This window comes from Lissotriton vulgaris, chromosome 1_2 (genome assembly GCF_964263255.1).
Source record: "Lissotriton vulgaris chromosome 1_2, aLisVul1.2, whole genome shotgun sequence".
Lineage (NCBI taxonomy): Eukaryota > Metazoa > Chordata > Amphibia > Caudata > Salamandridae > Lissotriton > Lissotriton vulgaris.
Window position 1 is genome coordinate 322,517,206 of NC_141686.1, and position 25,105 is coordinate 322,542,310.

At 47.3% G+C, this 25,105-nt stretch overlaps 1 protein-coding gene across 2 annotated transcripts in view; it reads left to right on the forward strand.

The window, feature by feature from the left end:
• ZDHHC5 (zDHHC palmitoyltransferase 5) overlaps positions 1–25,105 on the forward strand; it is a 485,133-nt gene that overhangs the window by 282,750 nt on the left and 177,278 nt on the right. For both annotated transcript variants that reach the window (XM_086953378.1, XM_086953377.1), the window contains 2 exons: positions 14,747–14,838; positions 22,378–22,510. In XM_086953378.1, the coding sequence (XP_086809504.1) occupies positions 14,747–14,838; positions 22,378–22,510 (225 nt within the window). The remainder of the gene's footprint in view (positions 1–14,746; positions 14,839–22,377; positions 22,511–25,105) is intronic.

The window sequence follows — 25,105 nt, forward strand, 5'->3', positions numbered from 1 at the left end:
ACGACTCGCCGCCGTAAACCTATTCTGTTTTGCGCTGCAGCCCGCAATGGCACATATCTTAGACCTGTGCGGTCTGGTCGTATCGCCTTCCGGCCCCGCGGGCTCCACTGTTCCGCATTCCTCGATGGCTCCGGCCCCGATGTCTTCGACGCCCGGAGGCCTCCATGGCTCCGGCCGGGGCTCCCCGTTCTTGCCGGTGGACCCCGTGTGGCGGCCGACGCCGACATGGTGCCAGAGGGATGCCTCCCGATGCCGATGGGGGACTTTTACGCTTTTATTCACCCACGTCCTTGTCCACTTGTGGAGGAAGGGGTGGACTGGGAGGGGTTTGAAGACCCTCTCGCAGAACAGTGCGAGTCTGTCTCCAAATGGGATGAGGCAGAGGCCGGTGGCCCGGATTACACTCAGGCGCCTGGTTCACCATCCCCTTCAGCTACTATGGAGGAGAGTGGTTCCTTTTCAACGGTGCTACGTAGGGCGGCCAAGGCTCTTGGCCTCTAACTCCCTACAGTGGCTGTCAGGACCACCCTACTGACTGTAGTACTTCGGCCAGGTTCTTCTTCTACAGAACCGATGTTGCTGTTTAAATATGCACTTATTTATGTACTTCTGGGCACTTGGTTCCGACCCAACACAGGGGCACCTGTGGAAAAGGGTGTGGACCGACGCCATCGCCCGGCCCCGGGCGACCCTGCCTTCTTCACCCAGCACCCTACACCTGAGAGTTTGGTGGTTCATGCCTCGACGTCCCTGAGTGCTTTTCTTTCTGCTCCACCAGACAAGGAATCCAAGAAATTAGAGCAGTTTGGCAAGAAGATTTATTCTTCCGCAAGTTCTGCACTGCGGTCTGTGAACACTGCCTGTCTCTTGGGCCGCTATTCCCATTCTGTATGGGATGCGGTTGAGCAGGTGCTACCTCAGTGTCCAGAGGTGGCCCGGACAGTTCACTCCCGAGCTCTTATGGAGGGGAGAGATGCGGCCAAGTTCACTATACGTTGTGGTCTTGATACCGCTGATTTGCTGGGTAGGGCGATTTCCACAATGGTGGCGCTAAGTCGTCATGCCTGTTTGAAGACAAGTGGCTTTTCTGCAGATGTCCAGAATACTTTAATGGACATGCCCTTCGATGAGCATTTCGATGCCTCTCAGGCCACGGCCAAGTTCTTAGGCCTTTCGGCCACACATACTCCTTCCACTTCTAACTTTTGTTCCTTACAAAGCTCCGGCAGGGGCGTACAAACACGTTTATTTCAGAACAAGCCTGCGCAGCAATAGTCCCAGCGCAGGGGGCTTGCAGAGGCAGGTCAAGGGGTCAGTGTGCGGGTCAGTCCACCAACACCCGCGCTGCCAGTGCCTCCACACCTTCCTAGTCCGGTATTTCAGGCCCACCAGACGCCAGTGGGGGGCAGTATTATTCATCTCCTCCCCCACTGGCGCACCATTACATCAGACAGATGGGTTCTGGAGATCGTTTGAAGGGGCTACCCCCTCCCCTTCGAGTCTACCCCCCCAGCCATGCCACTGCAGTTCCTTCGCATGTCGGGGGATCATTTGGCACTTCTCTAGCAGGAAGTTACGCCCCTCTTGGCCAAGTGGGCCATCAAGCGCATTCTGACACCAGAAGTAGGTTGTGGTTGTTACTCCCACTACTTCTTGGTTCCAAAGAAGGACAAGGGTCTTCTTCCCATCTTAGACCTTCAGGAGGAATTCAAAATGCTCACTCTGGCTCAAGTCTTGTCTGCTCTTGACCCACAAGACTGGATGGTGGCACTGGACCTGCAGGATGCTATTTTTAAATTTCCGTCCTGCCGGCCCATCGGCGTTATCTTGCGATTCACGATGGGCCAGGAGCATTTTCAGTTCACCGTGCTCCCCTTTGGCTATACCAGCGCCCCTCGGGTGTTCACGAAAATGATGGCGGTGGTTGCAGCTCATCTGCGCGATCAGGGGTTTCAGTCTTCCCCTATTTTGACGACTGGTTGTTCAAGGCGGGCTCGCCTCAGGCAGCAGTCTTCCACCTCCAGACTACGGCCAACAAACTGCATTTGCTTGGGTTTTCCATCAACGTGCCGAAGTCGCACCTGATTCCCTCCCAGAAAATCCTCTTCATCTTAGCGGTTTTGGACATGGCGCAGTTTCAGGTTTATCCTCCCAAACAGCGAGCCAGGACATTCGGGCTATGATTCCGATCTTTCGGCCCTTATCCTGGGTTTCAGTCAGGATGACCTTGAGGCTGCTGGGCCTCATGGTCTCCTGCATCCTGCTGACCGACCATGCCAGGTGGCACAGGCGGGCTCTGCAGTGGGGCCTAAAGTTCCAGTGGGCGCAGCATCAGGGGACCCTGTCCTACTATGTCCAGAACTCGGAGGGCACTGCACAACAATTGCAGTGGTGGCTCACGAATCCGCATTGGGTCAGCGGCAGATCCCTCTCCCTTCCCCAACCGGAGCACACAGTGGTGACGGATGCGTCCCTCCTGGGATGGGGCGGCCACATGGCAGAGGCGGAGATCAGAGGCCTCTGGTCCTTGGCCGAGTCCCGGCTTCATATCAACCTTCTGGAGCTTCAAGGCGATCCTTCTTGCACTGAGGCATTACCTCCCTCTGTCAGGGGGAAGGTAGTGCAGGTGTTCACAGACATCACCACCGCCTTGTGGTATTGCAACAAACAGGGAGGGGTGGGGTCGTGACCCTATGTCAGGAAGCTCTTCGCCTCTGGACATGGCTGGAACATCACAGCATTTCCTTGACGGTTCAACACCTGGTGGGTTCTTTGAACGCCAGGGCAGACGAACTCAGCCGCCGGTGTCTGATGGATCCTCAATGGTGTCTTCACTTGAAGGTGGCGCAGGTTCTCTTTCAACAGTGGGGAGAGCCTTGGTTAGATCTATTCGCCACCTTACGAAACGCGCAATGTCATCGGTTCTGCGCATTGGAACTTTCAAGGCGGCACTCGCTCGGCGACGCTTTGCGTCCCGAGTGGAGTTGCGATCTGTTGTATACCTTTCCGCCTATACCACTTCTGCCCAGAGTGCTGAAGAAGATCAAGCGCGACCGTGCCCAAGTGATCCTTGTAACTCCGGACTGGGCTTGAATAGTTTGGTATCCCTAGCTACTCAGTTTGAGCCTGGATCCCCCGATCCGACTGACTCTGCGGGAGGATCTTCTATTGCAGCAGCAGGGGACGGTTCTCCACCCGAACCTGCCCAGCCTCCACCTACATGCTAAGATTGAGCTGTGACAGTTGATTCCATTTGCATTGCCTCCCGAAGTCTGTGATGTCATTCTGGCAGCCAGGCGTCCCTCCACTAAATCGGTATACGGTTGCATGTGGAACAAATTTGTGGCATGGTTCACAGGCAAGACTGTGGATCCCCTTTCTGTCCCACTTTCTGAGGTCCTTTTGTTCCATCTTTCTCTGGCCTGGCAGGGCTGTGCTCTGAGCACTATCAGGGGATTCCTTTCGACCATTTCTGCCTATCTGAAGCTTCCAGAACAGCCTTCTCTTTTCAAGTACCCTGTCCTTTACGTCTTCTGACTTTGAAAACTGCCTTCTTGGTGGCTATCACCTCTGCCAGAAGAGTGAGTGAGCTTCAGGTTCTTTCTTGTAAGCCTCCTTTTCTGTTGGTTCAGCCCGACAAGGTTGTGCTTTGCACTCGTCCTTCCTTCTTGCCAAAGGTTGTCACTGCCTTCAACATCGGGCAGACTATCACCTTGCCCACTTACTTTCTGCCTCTGCATCCTTCCAGAGAGGAAGAGAGGCTCCACCGTCTGGACCCAAAAGGTGTGCTCTCCTTTTACCTGAATCGCAGACAAGCATTCCGGGTGGATAACCAGCTCTTTGTTGGCTTTGCAGGTGCCAAGAAAGGCCGGGCTGTTCACAAGAGTACTAACTCCCGTCTTGTGTATCAAGGCCTGTTATTCTATGGCTAAAAAGGAACCTCCGGTGGGGCTGCGTGACCATTATACCAGGGCAACAAGGAAGGTTTGGGTCCTGTCTCTGACCGGCTTGGACCACTCTAATATAGCAAACAAAACGAAAGGCCAGTCAGGTTTACTTTTGTTATCATTTGATCACACCCAGCCTACAAGTACTGAGCAATCAATGTTTTATTTCTATTTTTTATCTTCTTGTACTTTTTTGTTATCTTTTTTTGTATGTCATCAAAAGAACAGTTATCAAACAATAAAGAATACATTCAAAAAAACAATGTGCGCATTATATACAAGTGTTCAATATGCACACCAACAATACTGGATTTCAAAAACACCAAAGATACATCACAACAAATAAATTAATACAATGCCTAAACATAATTTCTGAAATAGGCACCAGTCCTTCAAATTATAACAGAAGATAGGCGGACAACACAGATAATAGATACTGCCTGCCTGTCTTACTGAGCCAGTGATTAGGTATTTTTATGGTTGCACTACTAGGGACAGGAAGCGTGGTATTGTTTATATCCCTAGTTGCACCCTTCTTCTTTATCCCTGGCTCGGGGTCAACGCGTTTCGAACCACAAAAGGATTGAGGGTTCTCCTCAGGACACGGACTGGATGAAGCCGTAGCTGGGTCTAGCATTCGTTGTCTATTTGGATGGGGACAGCAGCCTCACAAAGGACAGAATTTCTGTCTGGATAGAACGCTCATGTTTAGTTAAAGTGGGAGCAGGAGCCTCGCACATCATGAGTTTTCTGATCTTCAGGAAGGGTGTTTGTGAAAACTGATGGTGCGGCCGTTCGATCCGGTAATTCTACTTCATCGGATTTTAGTCATTCATTGTTCAAACCGCTCCGCATCTGTACCTCCGGCGTCTGGCTCCCGCTCTTTGACTGCCAGCCTCGCTGCTCGAAAGCAAGGACTAGAAGTACAAAGTGTCTGTATACGCACAGCTTGCAGGTTTTCAAAACAGATGTATAAAAGACATTGTCATCTACAGTGCCAATAGCTCAAACTCTTGCAAATGCAAGACCTATTGCATTGCAAATGTTTGTTTTGAGATTCGAGAACAAAGTTTCCCTATGGGAAAAAAGTGCAGCGTGAGTAACGGCAGAAAGAAAAGGCACATGATGACCAGTGTGAAAACAAGTGTGATCTTGATAGCTTGCCACTCTTCACACGCCTCATTTTGCTTAAGCACCTTCCTCCACACCCTCCCACCGCCCACCATCACCAGCAAACTGCAAGACACTATAGAACTATTAACCAGCATTCTGCCCCTTGTGTGTATGCTCAGTGAAGGCACCCCTTCCGAAAACGCCAGTGCCTGTCCTGCAATTTAGTGTTAAGACTAGCCGGAAAGTTAATCCAGTCATGCACTGTTCACTTGGGGTTATCTCACACCTTCTCAAATTCTCAAACGGAATCAATTAATATAACCATCACTTTTCATTCATTTAATTTTTCTTAATCGCAACAAAGTTAATTTTTTTAATTCACATGTTATAAATCAATCACAGTTAGTTTTTTAACACAATGTATACATAAAATGTATTATCATGATTCTTCAAATATTCCAATCAACATTAACATATGACACATCTTAATCGCGTGCCCGATGCATTTCGGTACCCAAACGGTACCTTCCTCAGGGGCCACTCTAGAAAAAAAATATATTTATTATTATTATTATTTTACAGATTTATAGAGCGCATGGCTGCCCGTGAGCGTCCCAGCGCTAGTGATAAGTCAGACGAGAGTTGAGGAAGAAGAAATTTAGGGAAACAGCCAGGTCTTACGTGATTTGCGGAATGAAAGAAGGTTGGGCTGAGCCCGGATGTCTGGGGGGAGTGTATTCCACAACTTAGAGGCATAGTAGGAGAATAGTCTGCCTCCAGAGCAGGCTTTCCTAATTCTGGGTACTGATGCCAGGTTTGAGTGTGAAGAACAACGAGTTCTGTTAGTTCTGTAGGGGAGGATAAGATCATTTAGGATGGGTGGGGCCTTTCTATGCAAGATTTTATGTGTGGTGCAAAGAGCTTTAAAATGCACCCTTTCTTGGATGGGCAGCCAGTGTAGTGATTTAAGGGCTAGTTTAGCTGAACAGCGATTGTGTGTCCCCGTGAGAAGGCGGGCGGCAGTATTTTGCACTGTTTGAAGTTTTGCCAACACCTTGTTAGGGGCCCCTAGATATAAGGCATTGCCATAGTCCAGACGGGACACCACAAGGCCTTGAATCAGAAGTTTTTGGGCGTGTGTATGAAGTAGAGGGAGAATTTTTCTGGAGGTTCGTAAAAGACCGTAGCAGATTCCGGCAGTTTTCCTAGCTTGAGTGAAAAAGTTAAGACCCTCGTCCAGCCAGATCCCCAAACTCTTAATTTCATGTTTGGGGGTGAGGGGTATGCCCATGCAGGGAGGCCACAGGGACTCTGGGCGAAAGTATGACTGGTTGCCTAAGATCATGATCTCCGTCTTTTCGCTGTTGAGCCTAAGGTGGGACTTGTCCATCCATTTGGTTATATATCGCCAAGACGGGTATAGAGATTAGTGGAGGGGTGGTCCTGCTGGCCGAGGGATACCACCAGCTGGGTGTCGTCCGCATAGGTTAATAGCTTAATCCCAAATTGAGCAACGATCTTCTCAAGGGGGGACATGTACATATTAAAAAGGGTCGGACTCAGGGATGAGCCCTGAGGGACCCCACAGTGTATAGAAGTTGACTTGGAGATAAAATTACCGTCCGCTACCTGGAAAGAGCGGTCATTCAGGAAGGATTCCAGCCAAAGTAGTGCCGGCCCTGAGATACCCAATTCCTTAAGTCTGTGGACCAGTATCGAGTGGTTGACGGTGTGGAAGGCCGCACTAAGATCCAGGAGGATCACTGCCACTGATCCTCTTGCGTCAATGATCTTTCTTGCCTCTTCGACCATCGCCAGCATCGCGGTCTCCGTACTCGCCTGAAGCCCGTTTTTGAGGGTTTAAGAAGGCCATTAACTTCGAGGTAGTTGGAGAGTTGACGATTGACACATTTTTCCGCGACCTTACTGATGCCTGGCAGCAATGATCAGTCGAAAATTGCTTAACTCCAAGGGATCTAGGTGGGGTTTCTTAATCAGGGCTTTGATAATTGCCTTTTTCCAGCTTGGCGGGACAATACCATGGGAAAGGGAGATGTTAATCAAGTCCGCCATGGTGGGCAGGATCGTTGGGGCAACTGATTTTAGGATGCTAAAAGGTGCCGGGTCAAGTGGAGATCCACTTTTGATGGATTGTACTACTGGGGAAAGTGAATCTACTGTCAGGGGAGCGAACTGAGTAAGCTGCGGCTCCGATGCCTGAGGAGCCAGTTTGGCCTGATTATAGGAAAGCGGTATGTCTGGTGTTTGTGGAGGGGGGGAATGAAGAATCTTTTTAATTTTGGAGTCAAAAAATGTGGCTAATTCATTACATCGGCTAACTGAAGGTTCCACAGGAGAGGGAGGATCCGGGGTTTTTAGGAGTTTTTTTAACAATTTGAAAGGTCTCCTGTGATGAATTAGCGGAAAGCCTAATTTTTTCCTCAAAAAAGTTGGACTGACCCATTTTGAGGGCCTTTTTATAATTAAGAATCATGTGTTTATATTCTAACTTCTTGATGGGATCGAAGTTTTTTCTCCACTCTCTTTCAATTTTTTTACAGGACTTTAAGAGACTGGATGTTGGAAAAAATGGGGTCGAGGAGGTGGCCTAGCGTGTGGGTGGGATACCGACTTTCCAGTCTGAGCTGGTGGGTTTCAAGGTCTAGTAGGTCAGAGGCTAGTTTATCTTCGCTTTTATCAAAATGGATATTGAGATCACCTAGGATCATAAAACTAGAGTGGGTGGCGGCCAGTATGCCTGAGTGTTCCAAAAGTGAACTACCGAATTGTCCTATTGCGCCCGGCGGGCGGTAGATAAGAAGTCCCGAAAGGGATTTACATGGGGAGACTTGGATCATAAACAGGACATTTTCGCAATCAGAGAGTGGGCTGCCCTGTAGACGGCAGGAAAGGTGGTCCCTATAAATAATCGCAATCCCCCCCCCCTTCCCTTTTGATCGGTCTATATGTTGGATAAGGAAACCCGGTGGAAGGGACTTAACAATGTCAGGGTCTGAATCAGGTCCTAACCATGTTTCGATCAGAAAGAGGATTTCCAACTGGAGGTTTTCTAGAGTTTGATATATTTCTACCCCGAGTTTTGGAAGCGATCTGCAATTAACTAAGGCCATACATATTGAGATAACAGTGGCTTGACACGGCTCAGCCGGCTTAAACCTGTAAGAGCAATGAAGGCAATGGTTAGAGGGGCTATCCCCTGGCACAGAGTGTAGGCATGGTGTAACTACCTTTTGTCTCATGTGCATCAGGTCGTCTCTAGAGTGTCTGAGTGGGACTTGATGGTAATCTCCCATAATCCCGAGCTCTGAGCGCTGCCTAGCGCGGACGAGCGCAAACGGGCTTTCCTCTGGCGCGCCATCGTCGCGCCCGCTGCGCTCGTCCGCTGCGCGGCCGAGGTGGGAGAGGCATTTTGTAGGGCAGGGCCCAATCGCCCTAAACACTAGTCCGCTGAGCCTATGGTACGCCCAATATGGCGCCTAAGGAAAGTTGGTCGTGCCGAGTCCCGCGTTCGAGAGGCCCTTAATCGGCCACTGAGAGCAGCGTGGAATGTCTAAGCAAAGGAGGAGGTAGGGACAAAGCGCTATTTTAAAATGAAAGCGCGCAAACACAACGTTTAGTAATTATTAAAAATGCCACACAGTTTTAGCTTTATGATCAACTAATGGTGCAAAGTAAATTAAGAGAAACAATATTTAGATTGTCACTCATATAGCATTACGATCTACTAAAAACGGTGTGAGTCAAATAAATAGAATTACACAAATAAAAGAAATGCGGTCCCTGACTCTCAGCTTCCGCCTCAAGAGTCTAGTCACTATCATGAGAACATATTGATTGTTGTGTGTGCCCATGGATGCTATTGATTAATCTCAATGTAATGTATAGATTCATGCATCGGGCACGCGGTTAAGATGTGTTATATGTTAATGTTGATTGGAATATTTGAAGAATCATGATAATACATTTTATGTATACATTGTGTTCAAAAAACTAACTGTGATTGATTTATAACATGTGATTTAAAACATGAACTTTGCTGCAATTAAGAAAAATTAAATGAATGAAAAGTGATGGTTATATTAATTGATTCAGTTTGAGAAGGTGTGAGACAACACCAAGTGAACAGTGCATGACTGGACTAACTTTCCGGCTAGTCTTAACAATAGTTCAACTAAGGAGTGACAACCCTTATCAGTCATAGCACCGATTGACTAGAAGGTCAAAATTTCATTATATTTGGAGTGCTCTTCACGCACATTCCCATTATCTGTCCTGCAATTTAAACATGTACATAGTGCATGTCTCCCCTGTGAGAAGCTGGGTTTTGTTGCAGTACCCCCCCCCCTCCCCCCGAACTGCTGATGCACTTTGATTGATGTCCCCATGGTCCCTGCCAGTCAGGTTCCCAGGACCTATGTTCTTTCCCCAAAACTGTACCAAACCCAAATGGCATCCTGGCCACAGGTCAGCCCCTGGTAAATGGCACCCCAAGTACCCAGGGCACTGTGACCAGGGAAGGCCTCTAAGGGCTACAGCTCTTATTGTACCACCATTGGAGGCCCTGTACCTTTACACTCACACACTTTGGTGCAGAACAAAGTGAGGAGTCGACATGGCACACATCCCTGTGTGCCATGCCTACCACCCACTGCCCTGGCATAGATCAGCCACCCCTCTAGCTTGGTGCACTATACCAGTGGTGAAGGTACAGGTGCATGACTCCTCTACCCCTACAGTGTCCAAGTTCATTCTTAGACATTGTAAGTACAGTGCTGCCATTAAGAGTATATAGTACTGGGAGGTTGTCATTACGACCTCCACAGCACCATAATGGCTAAACTGAAAACTGAGAAGTTTGGTATCAAACTTCAGCACATTAAATCCACACTGATACCTGTGTGGAATTTGATGAAAAATACACTCGGAGGGCATCTTAGAGATGCCCCCTGAAAAACTACCAGCACCTGGTGGGTTCCTTGACTGGTACACACCAGCCTGCTAACACGAGACATGTTTCTGGACCACTGGGCTCGGCCATTGCTCACCGAGCCCAGAAATAAAGCCTTTCCTGGGTGGAGGTGTTCACACCTCCCCCAGAACCGGAAGAGCCATCTGTGGCAGGGGAGCTTCAAAGGCCTTGCAGCCTTTGTAATGCGACCACCAGCCTCTCCTGCTATCATGAGCAGGCCCCCTTCCTGCCTCCCTTCCTTTTTGGCAGGAAGACCGGTGGGAAAAATTAGCCAGCCCAGAAGAAGTGCCCACCTTTGCCAACTCCATCCCTCAGGTGGGGGAGGCGAGGTGAAGCCCACTGTTCCGTGCCTGCCATCTTGCAGATGGCAGGCACTCCCCAATCAGGATTAGGGATTGTCTTCACTCCCCCACGTGGAGCGAGCACACCAAGGGTGTAGTCACCCTAAGGTCAGTAGCCCATTGGCTACTGACCCAGAGACCCCTAAAACACCACCTAAAAACAGTATTTAGGGGGAAGCCCTGTACCAAGATGGCAGATTCCAACAATCTAATAAGATAAGCATTGGCATAGCCAATAAGTCTCGCATTTGGGACCTTATAAGTGTTTAGCCATTCAACAGTTGGTGTTGCACCAAGGACATTCTGCTGCATAACTAAATACTTATAGGGTCAAAAAAGCGAGACCTACTGGCTATGCCAATGCTTGTTTGTTTTTTGTTGCTGTTTTGTTTAAGTTGACAGATCTATAATAGCTGGACATGGTTTTTGTTAACAGTTCTTTGCATCAAATGAACTTTTCATTGCTCTGAATTTTGTTTCCATTCTGGTTGTAGGAAGCAGTCATTCCCTGGGGTGTGGGGCTGCCTAGCTGTGCGCATGCGCTGAACTTTGCAAATGATAAAAAGCCTGGTGCAGGCACAATTTACAAGTGTGGAGTGAATGAGCCCCAGGCAGCATGACTCACTCACACAGGAGTTCATGCACTGCACCTGCATACTCCGCATGGTTTAAGGACACTCGACCTACTCCCTCCAACGCATTGAACTCATATTTACAAAGAAACTTTTAGAAGAGCCTGCCTGCTGCATTGACGGCTGGTGGTGTGTGTGCCTGGTGAAAGTGCGCACTGACGGCTGGTGGTGTGTGTGCCTGGTGGAAACGTGCACTGACGGCTGGTGGTGTGTGTGTGACTGGTGGAAGCGTGCACTGACGGCTGGTGGTGTGTGCTTGGTGAAAGCGTGCACTGACGGCTGATGGTGTGTACCCGGTGAAAGCGTGCACTGGCGGCTGGTGGTGTGTGTGCCTGGTGAAAGCGGGCACTGACAGCTGGTGGTGTGTGTGCCTGGTGGAAGCGTGCACTGACGGCTGGTGGTGTGTGTGACTGGTGGAAGCGTGCACTGACGGCTGGTGGTGTGTGCTTGGTGAAAGCGTGCACCGGCGGCTGGTGGTGTGTGTGCCTGGTGAAAGCATGCACTGACAGCTGGTGGTGTGTGCCTGGTGGAAGCATGCACAGACGCCTAGTAGTGTGTGACGGCTGGTGGTGTGTGTGCCTGGTAGAAGCGTGCACTGACGGCTGGTGGTGTGTGAGCCCGGAGAGCCAAAAAACAAAGGATTTAAGCCCTTATCTCTGTACTGGGGAGAATGTTTGACATTGTTCAACATTCTGTTCATCAATTGTTTTTTTTTGCATTTCTCCACATAAGATCGCAGCCACTGCACTCTCTCCTTGTACAAGTGACTGTTTTTTCGCACTGCTCACATTTTCAAAGAAGCAGCTGCCAACACTCTCACATGATGTGTAAAGTGTGCGCGATTTACAAGCCTCTACTCTGCATATTTGCCAAAATACTGTTGGCCTTTCTCATGTGTCATCCATGAAACTCCCTCCTGCTTTGAGTGGACTCTCTGGTTTCTCTGTAGCCAAGTAGGATCAAGCGGTAACCAAGTAGATGATATCATATCGATTTACCCTTTGAATCAAGAAATTAAAATCTGCTTTGCCTTGGCCAAGAAGGTCCCTTTGACTAGCATTTGTGCCCACTCCACAACGGTGATGAAAGCTTCCTGTGCCCTCTTCAGGTGCATCCCTCTGGCTGACATTTGCCAAGCTTCCTAGTGGTCATCCTTATTGCTTTACGGCTCAGCACACAGTGATTGTTTCTTTGCCAGGTCTATGCTTCCCAACTTCCTTGGGTTAAAGCCACTACTTAATCCCACATCCTGCAGTGTATTGCTTTGGAAATCATTCACATGTGAGAAATGTGCAGGAAGAAGTTCCTATCAGAAGAACAATGTACTTGCCTTTGGTGGCACTTGCTCATGGAGGATATTCATAAGGTGAAGAGTTTTCATGAAGGAATAGCATCACCAAAAATATGGCAATTGAAGTGAAAACATTGTGTTCTCCTGTATTCATTCAGGGGTGTGGAATTCCTATAGGCCGACGCCCAGGGCACATTGTTTGGGGTCAAGGGCAACAGGTTTCCATGTGTATTTTGTCCATGGGACAAATGGGCCCAACCCCCTCCTGCACAATCCCTTTGGATGCTAGTTTTCAGTAATACAGTATGGATTAGGGAAGTGTGTTGTCTGCAGTTAAGGTAATATATGTGTCTATACGTCAATGCTGTCAAACTTGTATTTATGGTTCATTAATGCAAAGCCTTTCTTAATAGCTTGAGGGCTCTAAGGAAATGTAAACTCAGACTATACTGCTGACAGTGGTCCCAGTATACAAATGTGTACAGGTTTGCAGTTTAGCAATATGAGGATATGTTTTATGCTCCCAGAATGCTCTCTGGTTAGATGCAAATATTTGAAAAAGTTTAAAAACAAGATTGATGAGTCTTTGCTTTCAAAATAAAATGTTCACAAAACAATGCAACAAGGAAATAAAGCTTTTAGCGAAACTACTGTGAAATTGTAGGTACCATTTCTTTGAAGCATCATCTAGTAACATATGTTGATACCTGCTACTATTCCCAAAACCTATTCAGAATGGAAAATCAGTGCAACCAATTTCAAGAAGATTGTAGGAAACATGAAAATAAACAATCATTGACATAGCCAATGGGTGTGACAATGGTGGTCAGCCTTTTAGTGTGTCAGTGTGTGTCGTGTTTTGACATGGGTTTTGGAAAACGTTATTTGTTGTGGGATGCCTGACCTTCACCATTATAACAATCATTGGCAAAAAAGCCAAAATATGTTCTCAAAAAGCACACATTGCCACTGCAGTCTCTGGCACTGCACAAAACTACTTTGTGTGCTGATATGCTCCTTCTGAAAGAGCAGAATGCTGTCAGTCACAGTGAAGCCAGCCAATAGATGGAAAAGAATTTAAATAAAAACAAAAGGTCTTGGATAACTCAAGACCTAATTATGGGCCCAGTTATTTAATGAAGTCACAAAGGTGCACCCATGTATATGTCCTTGCAGTAGTGCAGATTTACGGCTTTTATGAATTCACAATAATTTGTGAAGGTAGGCCAGGAAATCATACTTCTGGAAAATATCTGCAAACTGCATTTTATCACCTGCAAATATGCATGTGTAAATTTGTTTAGAAGTTCACTTTCTCTCCAACTACTTTTTTCCTCAACGCTGGAAGAACTTTTTCTTATTCCCTTGTCATGAGCAAATTTCCAATCCTTATCAATATGAGGAAAGGTCCAAGATAGGCTGGTGAAAATGCATAAAACATGCAACGTAGCACAGACTCAAACACACATTTCAACCCTGAATCTATTGCTTAACGCTACCTCCAGCCCCAGTATGTAGATCGCTGGAAAGGTGGCAAACTAAGGGAATTGCTTGAATTCAAACCTTACTATGGTATTAGCCCTGCAATAATCGGAGGCCATTATCAGAGCTTTTATATAATGAGATTGCTGCCATAATTTGTAGGCGCATTTCGTGGCACCAGAGGAACAAGTGGATTTTTTTTACAAGGCAAGTAGATTTATGTAGCAACCTATCCCATGGACAAGTAGATATTTTATTCAATTCCATACCCCTTCATGTCACATATACGGAGAGTATTGCCCATTGTTACCAATAAATAAGTTCCTACAACCATCCCTTCAAATTTGCCACCTTTTAACTTGAGATACTTTCACTACACCATTTGCGCAAGTCGGCCTTGCAGCAGATGACAAGTAGACCTTGGTTGAATCAGCACATGGTTAGTGCTGTGCTTCATTCTCTCTGGTATACCCAGTTGCGTAGCACACTGTTAATGTTTCTTGACAAATGCGCAATCATGTGAATCCTCATCTTCACCCCACTCTTAATGTGGTTGCTGAAGAAGCGAAACCCCTCTGATGTGTTCTTATATATGCTCCTGAACATTTCTGTACTGCATGCAGTGACTCTTTGGAGTGCAAAAATAAACCATGATAAGTTGCCTCAAAGAGCTCAAACAAACCGTGGCCGCATAGATCGTGTAGTATTGGACAGTTTGTCAATGTCACTAGGGTTGGCTATTTCTTTAACAAGTTAAACCCGGATTAGTTTCAGATGGGAAATGGCATCCACTGCTCTAGGATAGTTATGACATGCACAACTTCCAAGAGAAAAGCATTCCCATAGTTCGTGCACATCTTTCTCGATTTTTATCTTTTTAGTCTCACGCCTTTGGGCCTTGCCTTTGTTTACTTCTAACTGTTTGGTTTTCTCTCTTCTTGTCCACCTAGGTTACAGGTAAATTCAGAGGTGGTGTGAATCCATTTACCAACGGCTGCTGGAGAAACATTAGCCATGTCATCTGCAGTTCACCGGCACCACGGTTCGTGTTTACTTTAACCCAATTTTTCAATTCAATTTTCCAGATTCTATGCACATGTAATCTTTATTTTTGCGAGCGCACATGAATGGTTACTTTATTCATCACTGTACAGGCTGTGTCTATAGCACAAGTTAGACCATAGCACCTCCTTACTTCAAGGCTATGCTGTGCCCAGAACTTTATTTAAACAATTTCCAAGAACGTGAGCTTTATGTGCAGACAAGCATGGCTTAAGACTTTGCATCTGAAACTGGAAGCCCGGGAAAAAGACACTTTCCTGAGCAAATCAAAAAACTTATGAAACCTTTCCAATGGAAAGTTCCTTCAGCACTGCAAAGCTGGCAAGTGAGGGGCAATTCTCTGACTGCTAGACTCCAGTCTTTTCTTCCTAGCCATGGCCATTTGTTTTTCTGGGCAAGAGACTCATTTGACTTCAATCATCCTGCAGCTTCTTTCTCTTCCTCAAACTCCGTTCCCCACCCCAACAGAAGTTGTTTCAGGCCAAAGACCTAGGCCCTCTTCGAAGAGTACTAATGACTTCCCTTGGTTTCCATCAAACATTCTTAGCTCTATTTCAGTGGGCTGTCTCCTCTTCAGTGGTTAGCGGTGTGGAGGGGGAGGTTTTCCCTCTACTGTTACTCTGAGAAATTGCCTCTTCTGACATGGTTATCCCGCCATGTCCCCTGTCCCAGAGCTCCTTCCCCTAAAACTGTACCACGATTGGCACAACTGCCACCCCCCTGTAAGTCCCTAGTAAATGGTAGCCCTGGTACCTAGGGCATTGGTACTTAAGAGGGTCCCCTAGGGACCCCTCACCAAGGCCATGCAAATTGCCACTGTAGCCTGCATGCCTTGGTGCAGAGAACAACGACAAAGTCGACATGGCAAACTGCCTGTGTGCCATATCAAGCAGCACTGCCTAAGGAATAGAGAAGTCACCACTCTCGCAGGTCTTAGAAGCCCGAAGGCAGGGTGCATTATATCTCAGCTGTGGGCATATCTGCACGAGGAGATATATCTATACATTTTTTAAGTCTAATCTTATGCCAGGGAAGCCATATAGAGTACATCGCCTGCAAACTTGACAACTTGAGTTCCCCAGCACCATGATAATAATCCCACACTGATGCCAGCATTGGATTTATTAAAAACAAAGGTTCCCCCTGAAAACCTACCAAACCTGGTGTGGTCTCTGACTATCTTTAGCAGCCTGACATCACCAGACATGTTTCTGGACCCATGGGGTGAGAGCCCTTACTCTCTGAGGTCAGAAAAAAAGTCCATCCTTTGCGGAGATGTCACACCTCCCCCAGGCAGGTGCAGTGTGCGAGAGAGAAGCTTCAAAGGTCTTGCTGCCTTTGTAATGCAATCCAAGCCTCTGCTGCTAGCAGTGAATGCCACCCCATCTCAAACCCCCACTTTTGGCCAGAGTACTGGTGAGAAAAGTGAGAATAGGAGGTGCGCCCCCTTTGCCAACTCCACCTGTCATGTGCTGGAGGTGAAGTGAAGCACATTTTTCAGTGCCCACCATCTGAAAGATGGTGGGACTTATCAAATCAGGGCTAGGTCTATGCATCCCTCCCACAGGAGGGCGGCACAATAGAGGGTGTAGAAACCCCAGGTAAGGAACCCATGGGTCCCTACTTGTCACTCCCCTGCAACACCCCTAAATCTAGTATTTAAGTAGCATCTCCAGTCCCTGAATTTCAGATTCCTATCTACGAAGCCCAGACACTGGAGAGCCACAACAGCAAGAGAGGAGGAGGACCAGTGACTGACTCTGTATTACCCTGCCAACCTGTCTACTGCCTTTCACCCAAGCTACAAAAGTTGACTCGTCCTGCAGGCGCAAGGACCTCCAAAACCCTGCCTTCATTAAAGATCAAGAACTCCAGCGGTCCTCTCCACAAGAAACCAACACCTAGGACGTTTGAGGCCTGCGGAATTGGACCACCGGACCCTCAGTGCCTCCGGCCCGAGCCCAAGTGACACACCGTCCTAAGAAGGTTCCCCAACGGTCCTGAGCCCAAGTCAATTGAAGGTTGACCCCTCCTGGGAACCACACTGACGCCTGCAGCCTTAACCCGGAGACACCCTCCCCATAACCGCAACCTGCTCTGGTAAGCTTTTTCCGACATCAAAGGCCACTCCTGCATCCGAAGCCTCTTGGCCTTGGGGAGCTCGACCCAACAGTGTCCCTACGTCCCCATGCATCAGTGCTTACCTGGGCAGCTGTTGGATTTCTTCGTCTGGCCTCCTGGCCAGAGCCTGCAGCCCTTTTCCTAAACCGATCTCCTCCGTTGGTTTGCGTTGGGCACCTGATGCTGTGGTGGCACTCTGCACCTGGTCACCCTGTGCCGCTGAGGGTGCATGTTTGGTGCTGTCCTGTGGCCCCTCAAATGCTTGCCTAAACTCCCAGAGATTGAACCCAGACACCGCTTTTACTTAACAGTAAACAGTGCATCTTCGATCACTTCCAGTCGCAATTGGTTAATATTGGGCACCCAACTCCGAATTTTAACTCTACACCCGGCTGCCCCTATGCCGCTGGTGATGTGCCTTGTGTTGACCTGAAACCCTGAAGACTGGATTTGAAAGTTGTGTACTTAACTAGAAAACTGCATTCTTGTTTTCCTCCCATAGGTTAACATTGCTCAACTGAAAATTGCACTGAAAGTCAATTTTTTTAAAGCGAAAAGTATTTAGGAAAAACAAACTCACCTTTGAACGTAGATCTTGGTCTTATAGTAAACCTAGAAAGAAGCTTATTTTTCTAATATTGATGTGGATCTCCTTTTTGAGATGTCACATTTGATAATCACTGTGTGTACAACAAATGTCTTGCCCCCTCTGTGTTAGGCCTAAGGCTGCTAAACCTCAGTATCAATAATAGAGCCCCTTCGGTTTGCATTGAAGCCATGTACTTTTCCAGGGGGAACTTCTGGACAATAATATGCCTAATTATTGGTATATCACATAAAGAGCCAGCTTCCTACATTAGTGGTGCAGCCGTGGGGTACAAGACTGAACATTTGCTGTACCAATTGATTGATACGTGATTTCACAAGAGAAATCCAAAATTGTCTTTAGCTAAAATATTTTTCCAACCTTTCGATTTGTTTTTCAAAAGTTACTTTAAAATGGTGTTAGGGCCTTGGTTTAGTCCCCCACTGTTTAGAAATTGTCTGTAAAGTAGTTGGGTCTCTTGCAGTCCTTAGCATTTTTTGTAAGTTCCTAATAAGTTCCTAACTACATTAAATACCATGTCTGAGACCCCAGGGACCTCCCAGGAGCTTAACCTTTCCCCTTATGTGCGTCTGAAAGTTCCGCAGCTCAAAGAGCTGTGCAAGGTATGGAAACTTGCCCTGGGGTCCTTCACCCACAAAGGCCCATCTGCAGCAGTTCCCAGCGGGGAAGAAGATGATGAATCACAAGAGATGGAGGAGGAGGACTCTGAGTCCATCACTACCCCCTCCGATAGTAACACTACTGGAAGTGACCCCAGAAGTGTCTAGGGTAGACACTGAATATGCAGATCTTCTGAAACTGGCCAAGAGGATTGCCTTGGAGGCTAAGCTCCTGGCCATAGAAAAAGAAAGAGCTAAGATGGGGTTAGGACCCATCTCTGGTGGTAGCAAAATAATAAATGGGGAGGGAGTCAATCTTTTGACCCAAAAATCCCCAAAGGGATTGTCCCAAATACTTTGAGAGAGCCTGTCTTAGCAGACAGGTCCACAGGAAGCTATGGAGTGCTATAATGTGGGAAATTGGAGGGTTAGACTCCTGACTCTCAGTGAGAATGATACTGAATTCTATGACCTCATGAAGGGTGCCCTGGTTGAGGGCTTTGTATTCACCACTGAGGAGTATAGGATCAGATTCAGGGAGGCTCCAAAAACCCTGAACCAGAACTGGGTAGATCACTCAGTGAAATGCCCAGGGTCCCCTGTGCCAGAGCTCCTTCCCTAAAACTGTACCACGATTGGCACATTTTCAGATCCCTCTGTAAGTCCCTAGTAAATAGTGTCCCTATCTGTTAACTAGGGCATTGGGACTGAAGAAGGTCCCCCAGGGTTCCCTCACCAAGGCCATACACACTGGCACTGCAGAGCCACTGGAACAGCAAAGTCAACATGGCACACTGCTTGTGTAGAATGTCAAGAAGCACTGCCTAAGGTATAGGTAAGTCGTAAGTCTTCCAATGCCAGAGAAAAAACTACTTCTGAGGAATTCTTGTGACCACAGATTCCCCATCTTTTGCATAGCCCAGGTGTCAAATTGGATACGGAAATCTTTGGAGCAGTACTGCTTTGTTCTGCTATTGTTCCACTCAGAAGTAAAAAGCATAGCCTTATATACGCACCAGCCCTGCACGCAGTTTGTTTATTTTTGCTCTTTTTGGAGCTGATCTGTAGCCTCTCTCTGGTTTTTGACCAGGCTTTTTCTAAACAATTTACCAGTGTGTAAGCGAGTGCTACCTCTTAAGAGGGTTTAAACAATGTGGGGGCTGTTGTCTATTACGGACCTTGTGGTGTCTGAGGTCAGATCAGGACTCCAGGGCCTGTGGCAACTGTTCCCAGATGATCCTAAATTTGGCAAACACAAGAAGAATCCATGCTGCATCCAGTCAAAGACGAAAGGAAGGTCCTGCTTTCAAAGTCGTTCTTGTGGCAGATCGCTGTCGAAGTCTTCGGATGCGTCAAAGAAATCCAAGTGGGAATCGCCCCCTTCACACCAATCTGCTTGGCCCGGGTTCAGTAAAGACTTGGGTCATGGCATCACCCTCTGTGCCCACTGTGCCAATGCCTCTTGCATCAACACCAGATGAAGCTACCTATTTCTACGTGTTATCAGACTCCAAACTGAATTGACCACGACCTCTAACAAAGTTGCTCCCGGTGCAGACTGACGTGCAGCCACTTTGCAACCTACAGACTACAATACCTAGCCTTGACCACATGGTAAGGCTCAGATTTTACTGTCTTTTTCACACAGATTCAAACAACGATAACTATGATGACTGAGATGTTCTCCAGTATTACAATGAAAACTGGTATGAAGAGCTTCAGGATGCCAGTGGACTGGATACTTCACCTAATACTGGCCTCGCCAATCAGGGCCATGCCCTTCCTTCCCTTTCCTTTCTAGCAGCCACAGATTTCACAGCTCAGAGTGGTTGATCGAGGGTCATTTGTCCATCGTTTGGCAGGAAGTGCTGGCCCTTTTGGCCGAAGGGGCCATTGACAGGGTCCATTAAGATTAAGAACGGGGTGTTACTCACACTATTTACTTATGGTGAAGGAGGACGGAAACCTTTGTCCTGTTTTAGTTCTTCACCCTCTCAGCGACTGAGAAGGACAAATTCAAGCTGCTCCTGAAATTTCAGATGCTATCTGCTCTTGGCCCTTGGGACAGCATGGTGGACTGGATCGCAGAACACTTATTTCCACATCTCCGTCATGCAGTCCCACATGCTCTTCCTGACGTTTACAGTAAGCCAAGAGCATTTTTTAGTTTGCACTGCTTCCTTGATCTCGTCAGTGCTCCTCTGGTTTTCTGAAAGTCATAGCGGTGGTTGCAGCACACCTTTGGGGGTTGGGCTATCCGTTTTCCCCTAAGTCGACTGGCTGCTGAAGGCAGGCTTACCCTAGAGAGTTGTCAACCACCTCCAGATGACAGTGAACCTCAGGAATGTACTGTCAACATGCAGAAGTCAGTCCTGAGTCCTTCTCATATGCTCCTGTCTGAGCCATTCTGGATACTGGACGGTTTCATGCCTTTTCTCCAGAGTGAAGCATCCAGGACATTTACCATATGATCCATTTAGAAATTAACTGCTTTAAAGTGAAAAGCCGTACAAAAGGGTGTGGTGATGGACGGAGCATCTGAATCAATGAAACACTCACACCCAGTCAACAGATCTGGGTTTAATCCATCACCATTCTTTAGCCCATTCTTCCACCCCAGTTCAGACATGGCCATATGCAGGGTATGCTCAGACTTGAGTCCCTTGCTCACTTTGCCACTGGATTCAAGCAAGCTGGGCTGAAGACGGCTGGAATGCCAGAAACCGGTCCTAGGAATCTTGTCTCCGGTCCAGGGAAGACATGGCTTGGCAGTTCTGGCTGGACTGTTCCCATGAGGCACAGGGTCAGACTGATTTGCATATGGCCATGTCTGAACTGGGGTGGCAGAGTGGGCTAAAGAACGATGATGGATTAAACCCAGATCTGTTGACTGGGTGTGAGTGTTTGATTGGTTCAGATGCTCCGTCCATCACCACCCCATTTTGTACCGCTTTGAAGTGAAAAGGGCAGTCCTTAGTGGGCCATAGTTTATGAATAGATGGTCATTTTGTCTGATCTCTCTTGTTTTGTATAAATAGAGTTTCAGTACCCTTCTGTCATCTAGCAGGTGAAGAGCCCTTTCAGCTGGGGTCGAAAGGTTTGGTAAGAAGGTTGGCAACTAAATTGTTTAGTTGACATGAAATTTTGACACTACCTTTGGAAGAAAGGAAGGAAGGGTGGATTCTCATTACAACTCTGTTCTAATGAAAAAGCTGTGTTATGCTTGTGTGAACATAAGGCCTGGCTTACGGCAGATGCTGTTTATGGCAAGATATTAAAATATTTAGACAATGTATGAACTTTGTGTTGTCTTCATCAGTCAAGGATACATGTACTTCAACACAATATCATTTGCCCTCTGGGATGTTACTAAATTTGCGTTGTAGACACCGGCGCTAATTTTCATTTTTTGTTTTTGATCTTTGCCATGACAAGTCAATAAAGATAGCAATAGCAAACCCATTGGAGTGGAATGTATGCGAGATACTTTATAATATGAGCAGCAATTAGTTTTCAGTCATGTTTAGAGAATCAGAACATTAGTATAGTAATTTTTGGGAGATTCATTGTTTTGAAGTATTGTGCGTAATATGGTAATTTCAATATTCCTCTTGAAATGTAAGGGGAGTATTTTGTATATATTCACGTAATATTGCACAGTGTATAGAACACTTTCCAATATGGTTGTGAGCAAGGCTATTATTATTTTTGTTTATGTATACATGTGTATTTGCAGTCCTTTAAAGGCTTAAAGTGGCCACATTTTATTTCTAAAAGAAGCCACCAAATTAAAAAAGTCACTATAGAAAAGCTTTTCTGGCCCATCATGCGTGTACTTAAAATATATTGGTATGGTTGCCCGAAGAAATACGGGGGAAAGTAAACACACTTTGACAGACATTTGGATAGTTTTCAACTGAGGTGCTAGTAATACTAAACGTGCACTGTGTACACTCCTTAGGCTGCTTTGAAGCTATTGCTGGACTGCCTAGCTCAATTAAGTGGAATGATTCAAGCATGTGCATCTAGTCAAGATACCACCTCTGGAGAGCTCTAGTTATATACAAGTCACTTCTTCTTAACTGGTTATTTATGCATGCATTCTGAATACTGTCTGCCCAACCTACTCACAGAAACTTGTCTGACTGAGTCTGCAGAAGCATTTGACTGGTTTTTACTATTCTTTATGCAGCTACCTGGGAAGGCGGAAGAAGGAAATGACAGTTGTTGTTCAGCCCCCTTTCCTACGACCAGACATATCCGATAGTCAAATCACTGTCAAGTTGATGGACAATGGAATCCAAGCAGAGCTGAAAAGATCAAAGGTGAGAGAGTAGCAGCCCATTTTGTGGTAAGGTTGTTTAATGGAGAAATGAATTTAAGAGAGGTTGAAACTAAACAAGGTAAGAAAAAATAGTTTGTGTATTCATGCCTTGGTAACTCACTCTTTGCAGTCCACCTTTTTACAACTGAAAAAATGTCAGAACGTGGGCAGATATACCATCACCGTCACTGAAATAACAAAAAAGCTGCACTGTGCCTATAAGCTCCTTGGCCAAGCATGCTGCATAGGCGATTGGCTGTTTAGTGCTCCGCTTTTGGCAGCTAGGATTCTTTACCATTATATTCTTTCTGAATATCGCACGTGTGCGAGGTACCTGAACACAACGTTTTGCAATCTATCAAGTAGGAAATATCCCTAAAAAAGGCAGCATTTGACATATTTTAACCAGTAGGCCAAAATACAAAGAGAACAGTATGTTCGAGGCATATGAGCTGCAGATCGTACACTATGCATTAGATCTCCACCTGGTGTTGGGCTCGGATGATTGCAGGTTGTTGTCTTCTTGGAGAAGTCTTTGTAGTCACGATATAGGTGACTCCTCCCTTGGACAATACTGCGCATGGGCATCGGCTCCATCCTTAGATTGTTTTATTCCGCCACTGGGTTCGGATGAAAGTTTCTCCGCTCCGGCTAGAAAAACTTTTTCACCAACTTCGAAGGGCAAAAACTTCCTATAACTAACATCGACAGCAAATACAACTTTCGACGCCATCGACTCGATTCCGGTTCATCGACGCGGGCCGCTGGGCCTATCGACGCCATGCGGCCTACACCACATGGAAAGAACTCCGTTCAAGAAATGCCCGGTATGCCAAGCAAAATTTCCATATAGCGATCATCACAAGGTTTGCATCCTCTGTCTATCGCCGGATCACGGAGAGTCGACCTGCCCAGCTTGTGCATCCTTCCGATCGAAAAAGACCATCCGGGATCGGAGGGCCCGTCGACACGAAATGAGATCAGCCCCAGCACCGGAGGATATCTTCGACGACGAGGTTCCGCTCGTTTCGGAAGAAGATTTGCCTGATCTCCAGATTATATCAGAGGCAGAGGACTCAGATGACTCGATTCCATCACGTCAACCCGTGAATACTTCTGCCCCTGCACCACATGTACTGCCCAAGCCAAAGGCGAAGGTCAGCACTCCGCCTAAGGGGCCCAGTCGAGACCAAGTACTTCTTCCTAAAGCCCAGCCTTCGAGCTCGGCTCTGAGGAAAACAACTACGCCTTCAGGTGCTTCGGCACCGAGCAAGCCACATGTGCCGATTCCACCTCTCCATCGGCACCGAAACACAAAGATCCTTCGACACCGAGGCCGAAAGACCCTTCGGCACCGAAAGCGAAAGACTCTTCGGCACCGAAAGCGAAAGACCCTTCGGCCCTGAAAGACCCTTCGGCACCGAAAGCGAAAGACCCTTCGGCACCGAAAGCGAAAGACCCTTCGGCACCGAAAGACCCTTCGGCACCGAAAGACCCTTCGGCACCGAAAGACCCTTCGGCACCGAAAGACCCTTCGGCACCGAAAGACCCTTCGGCACCGAAAGACCCTTCGGCACCGAAAGACCCTTCGGCACCGAAAGACCCTTCGGCACCGAAAGACCCTTCGGCACCGAAAGACCCTTCGGCACCGAAAGACCCTTCGGCACCGAAAGACCCTTCGGCACCGAAAGACCCTTCGGCACCGAAAGCGAAAGACCCTTCGGCACCGAAAGCGAAAGACCCTTCGGCACTGAAAGCGAAAGACCCTTCGGCACTGAAAGCGAAAGACCCTTCGGCACTGAAAGCGAAAGATCCTTCGGCACTGAAAGCGAAAGATCCTTCGGCACCGAAAGCAAAAGATCCTGCGACGCCGAAGCCTAAAGAGGTACAGGCACCGAAAGAAGCTCCAGCTCCGAAGCCGTCCACTTCCAAAACTAAAGAGGGAAAGCCAGCGCCCGACACCACAAAGCAGACGAGGCCAGCTTCCACTTCGAAGACTCCCTCTCCGGTGCCAACACCCACAAAGCCTGATTCCGAGGTTCCTAAGCCCTCGAACACGCCTAGCAAGCCGAAAACAACACCTTCAGCACCGAGAACTTTGCCACAGGACGCTGATACATTTGAGCCATCACACAGATGTACTCAAATTCTTCCCATGATCAAAGGAGTCATTAAGCATGCTCCAGAAATATTCAAAGATCCTGTACGCACTAGGGTACTAAATCCAAGTATAGAAAAGAAATATAGGCCTGCACCCGCTGATCCAACCTATATTAAAGGACACCCTCCATTAGACTCTTTAGTAGTGTTCAATGCGAGAAAACAAGCGAATTCACAGACTTCTGGTGACACGCCCCCACCTGACAAGGAATCCAAAGTTATTGATGCGTCAGGTAAAAGAATAGCGGCACAAGCTACAAATATATGGCGCATTGCAAATACGCAAGCCCTCCTATCATGTTATGACAGGGCTCATTACGACCAATTAGAGACACTACTACAGCACCTTCCAGATCAATATAAAGATCAGGCAACTGAGCTCAAGAAGGCAAGTTAATTTCAAATGCCTCAATAAAATGTGCCCTAGATGTCGCAG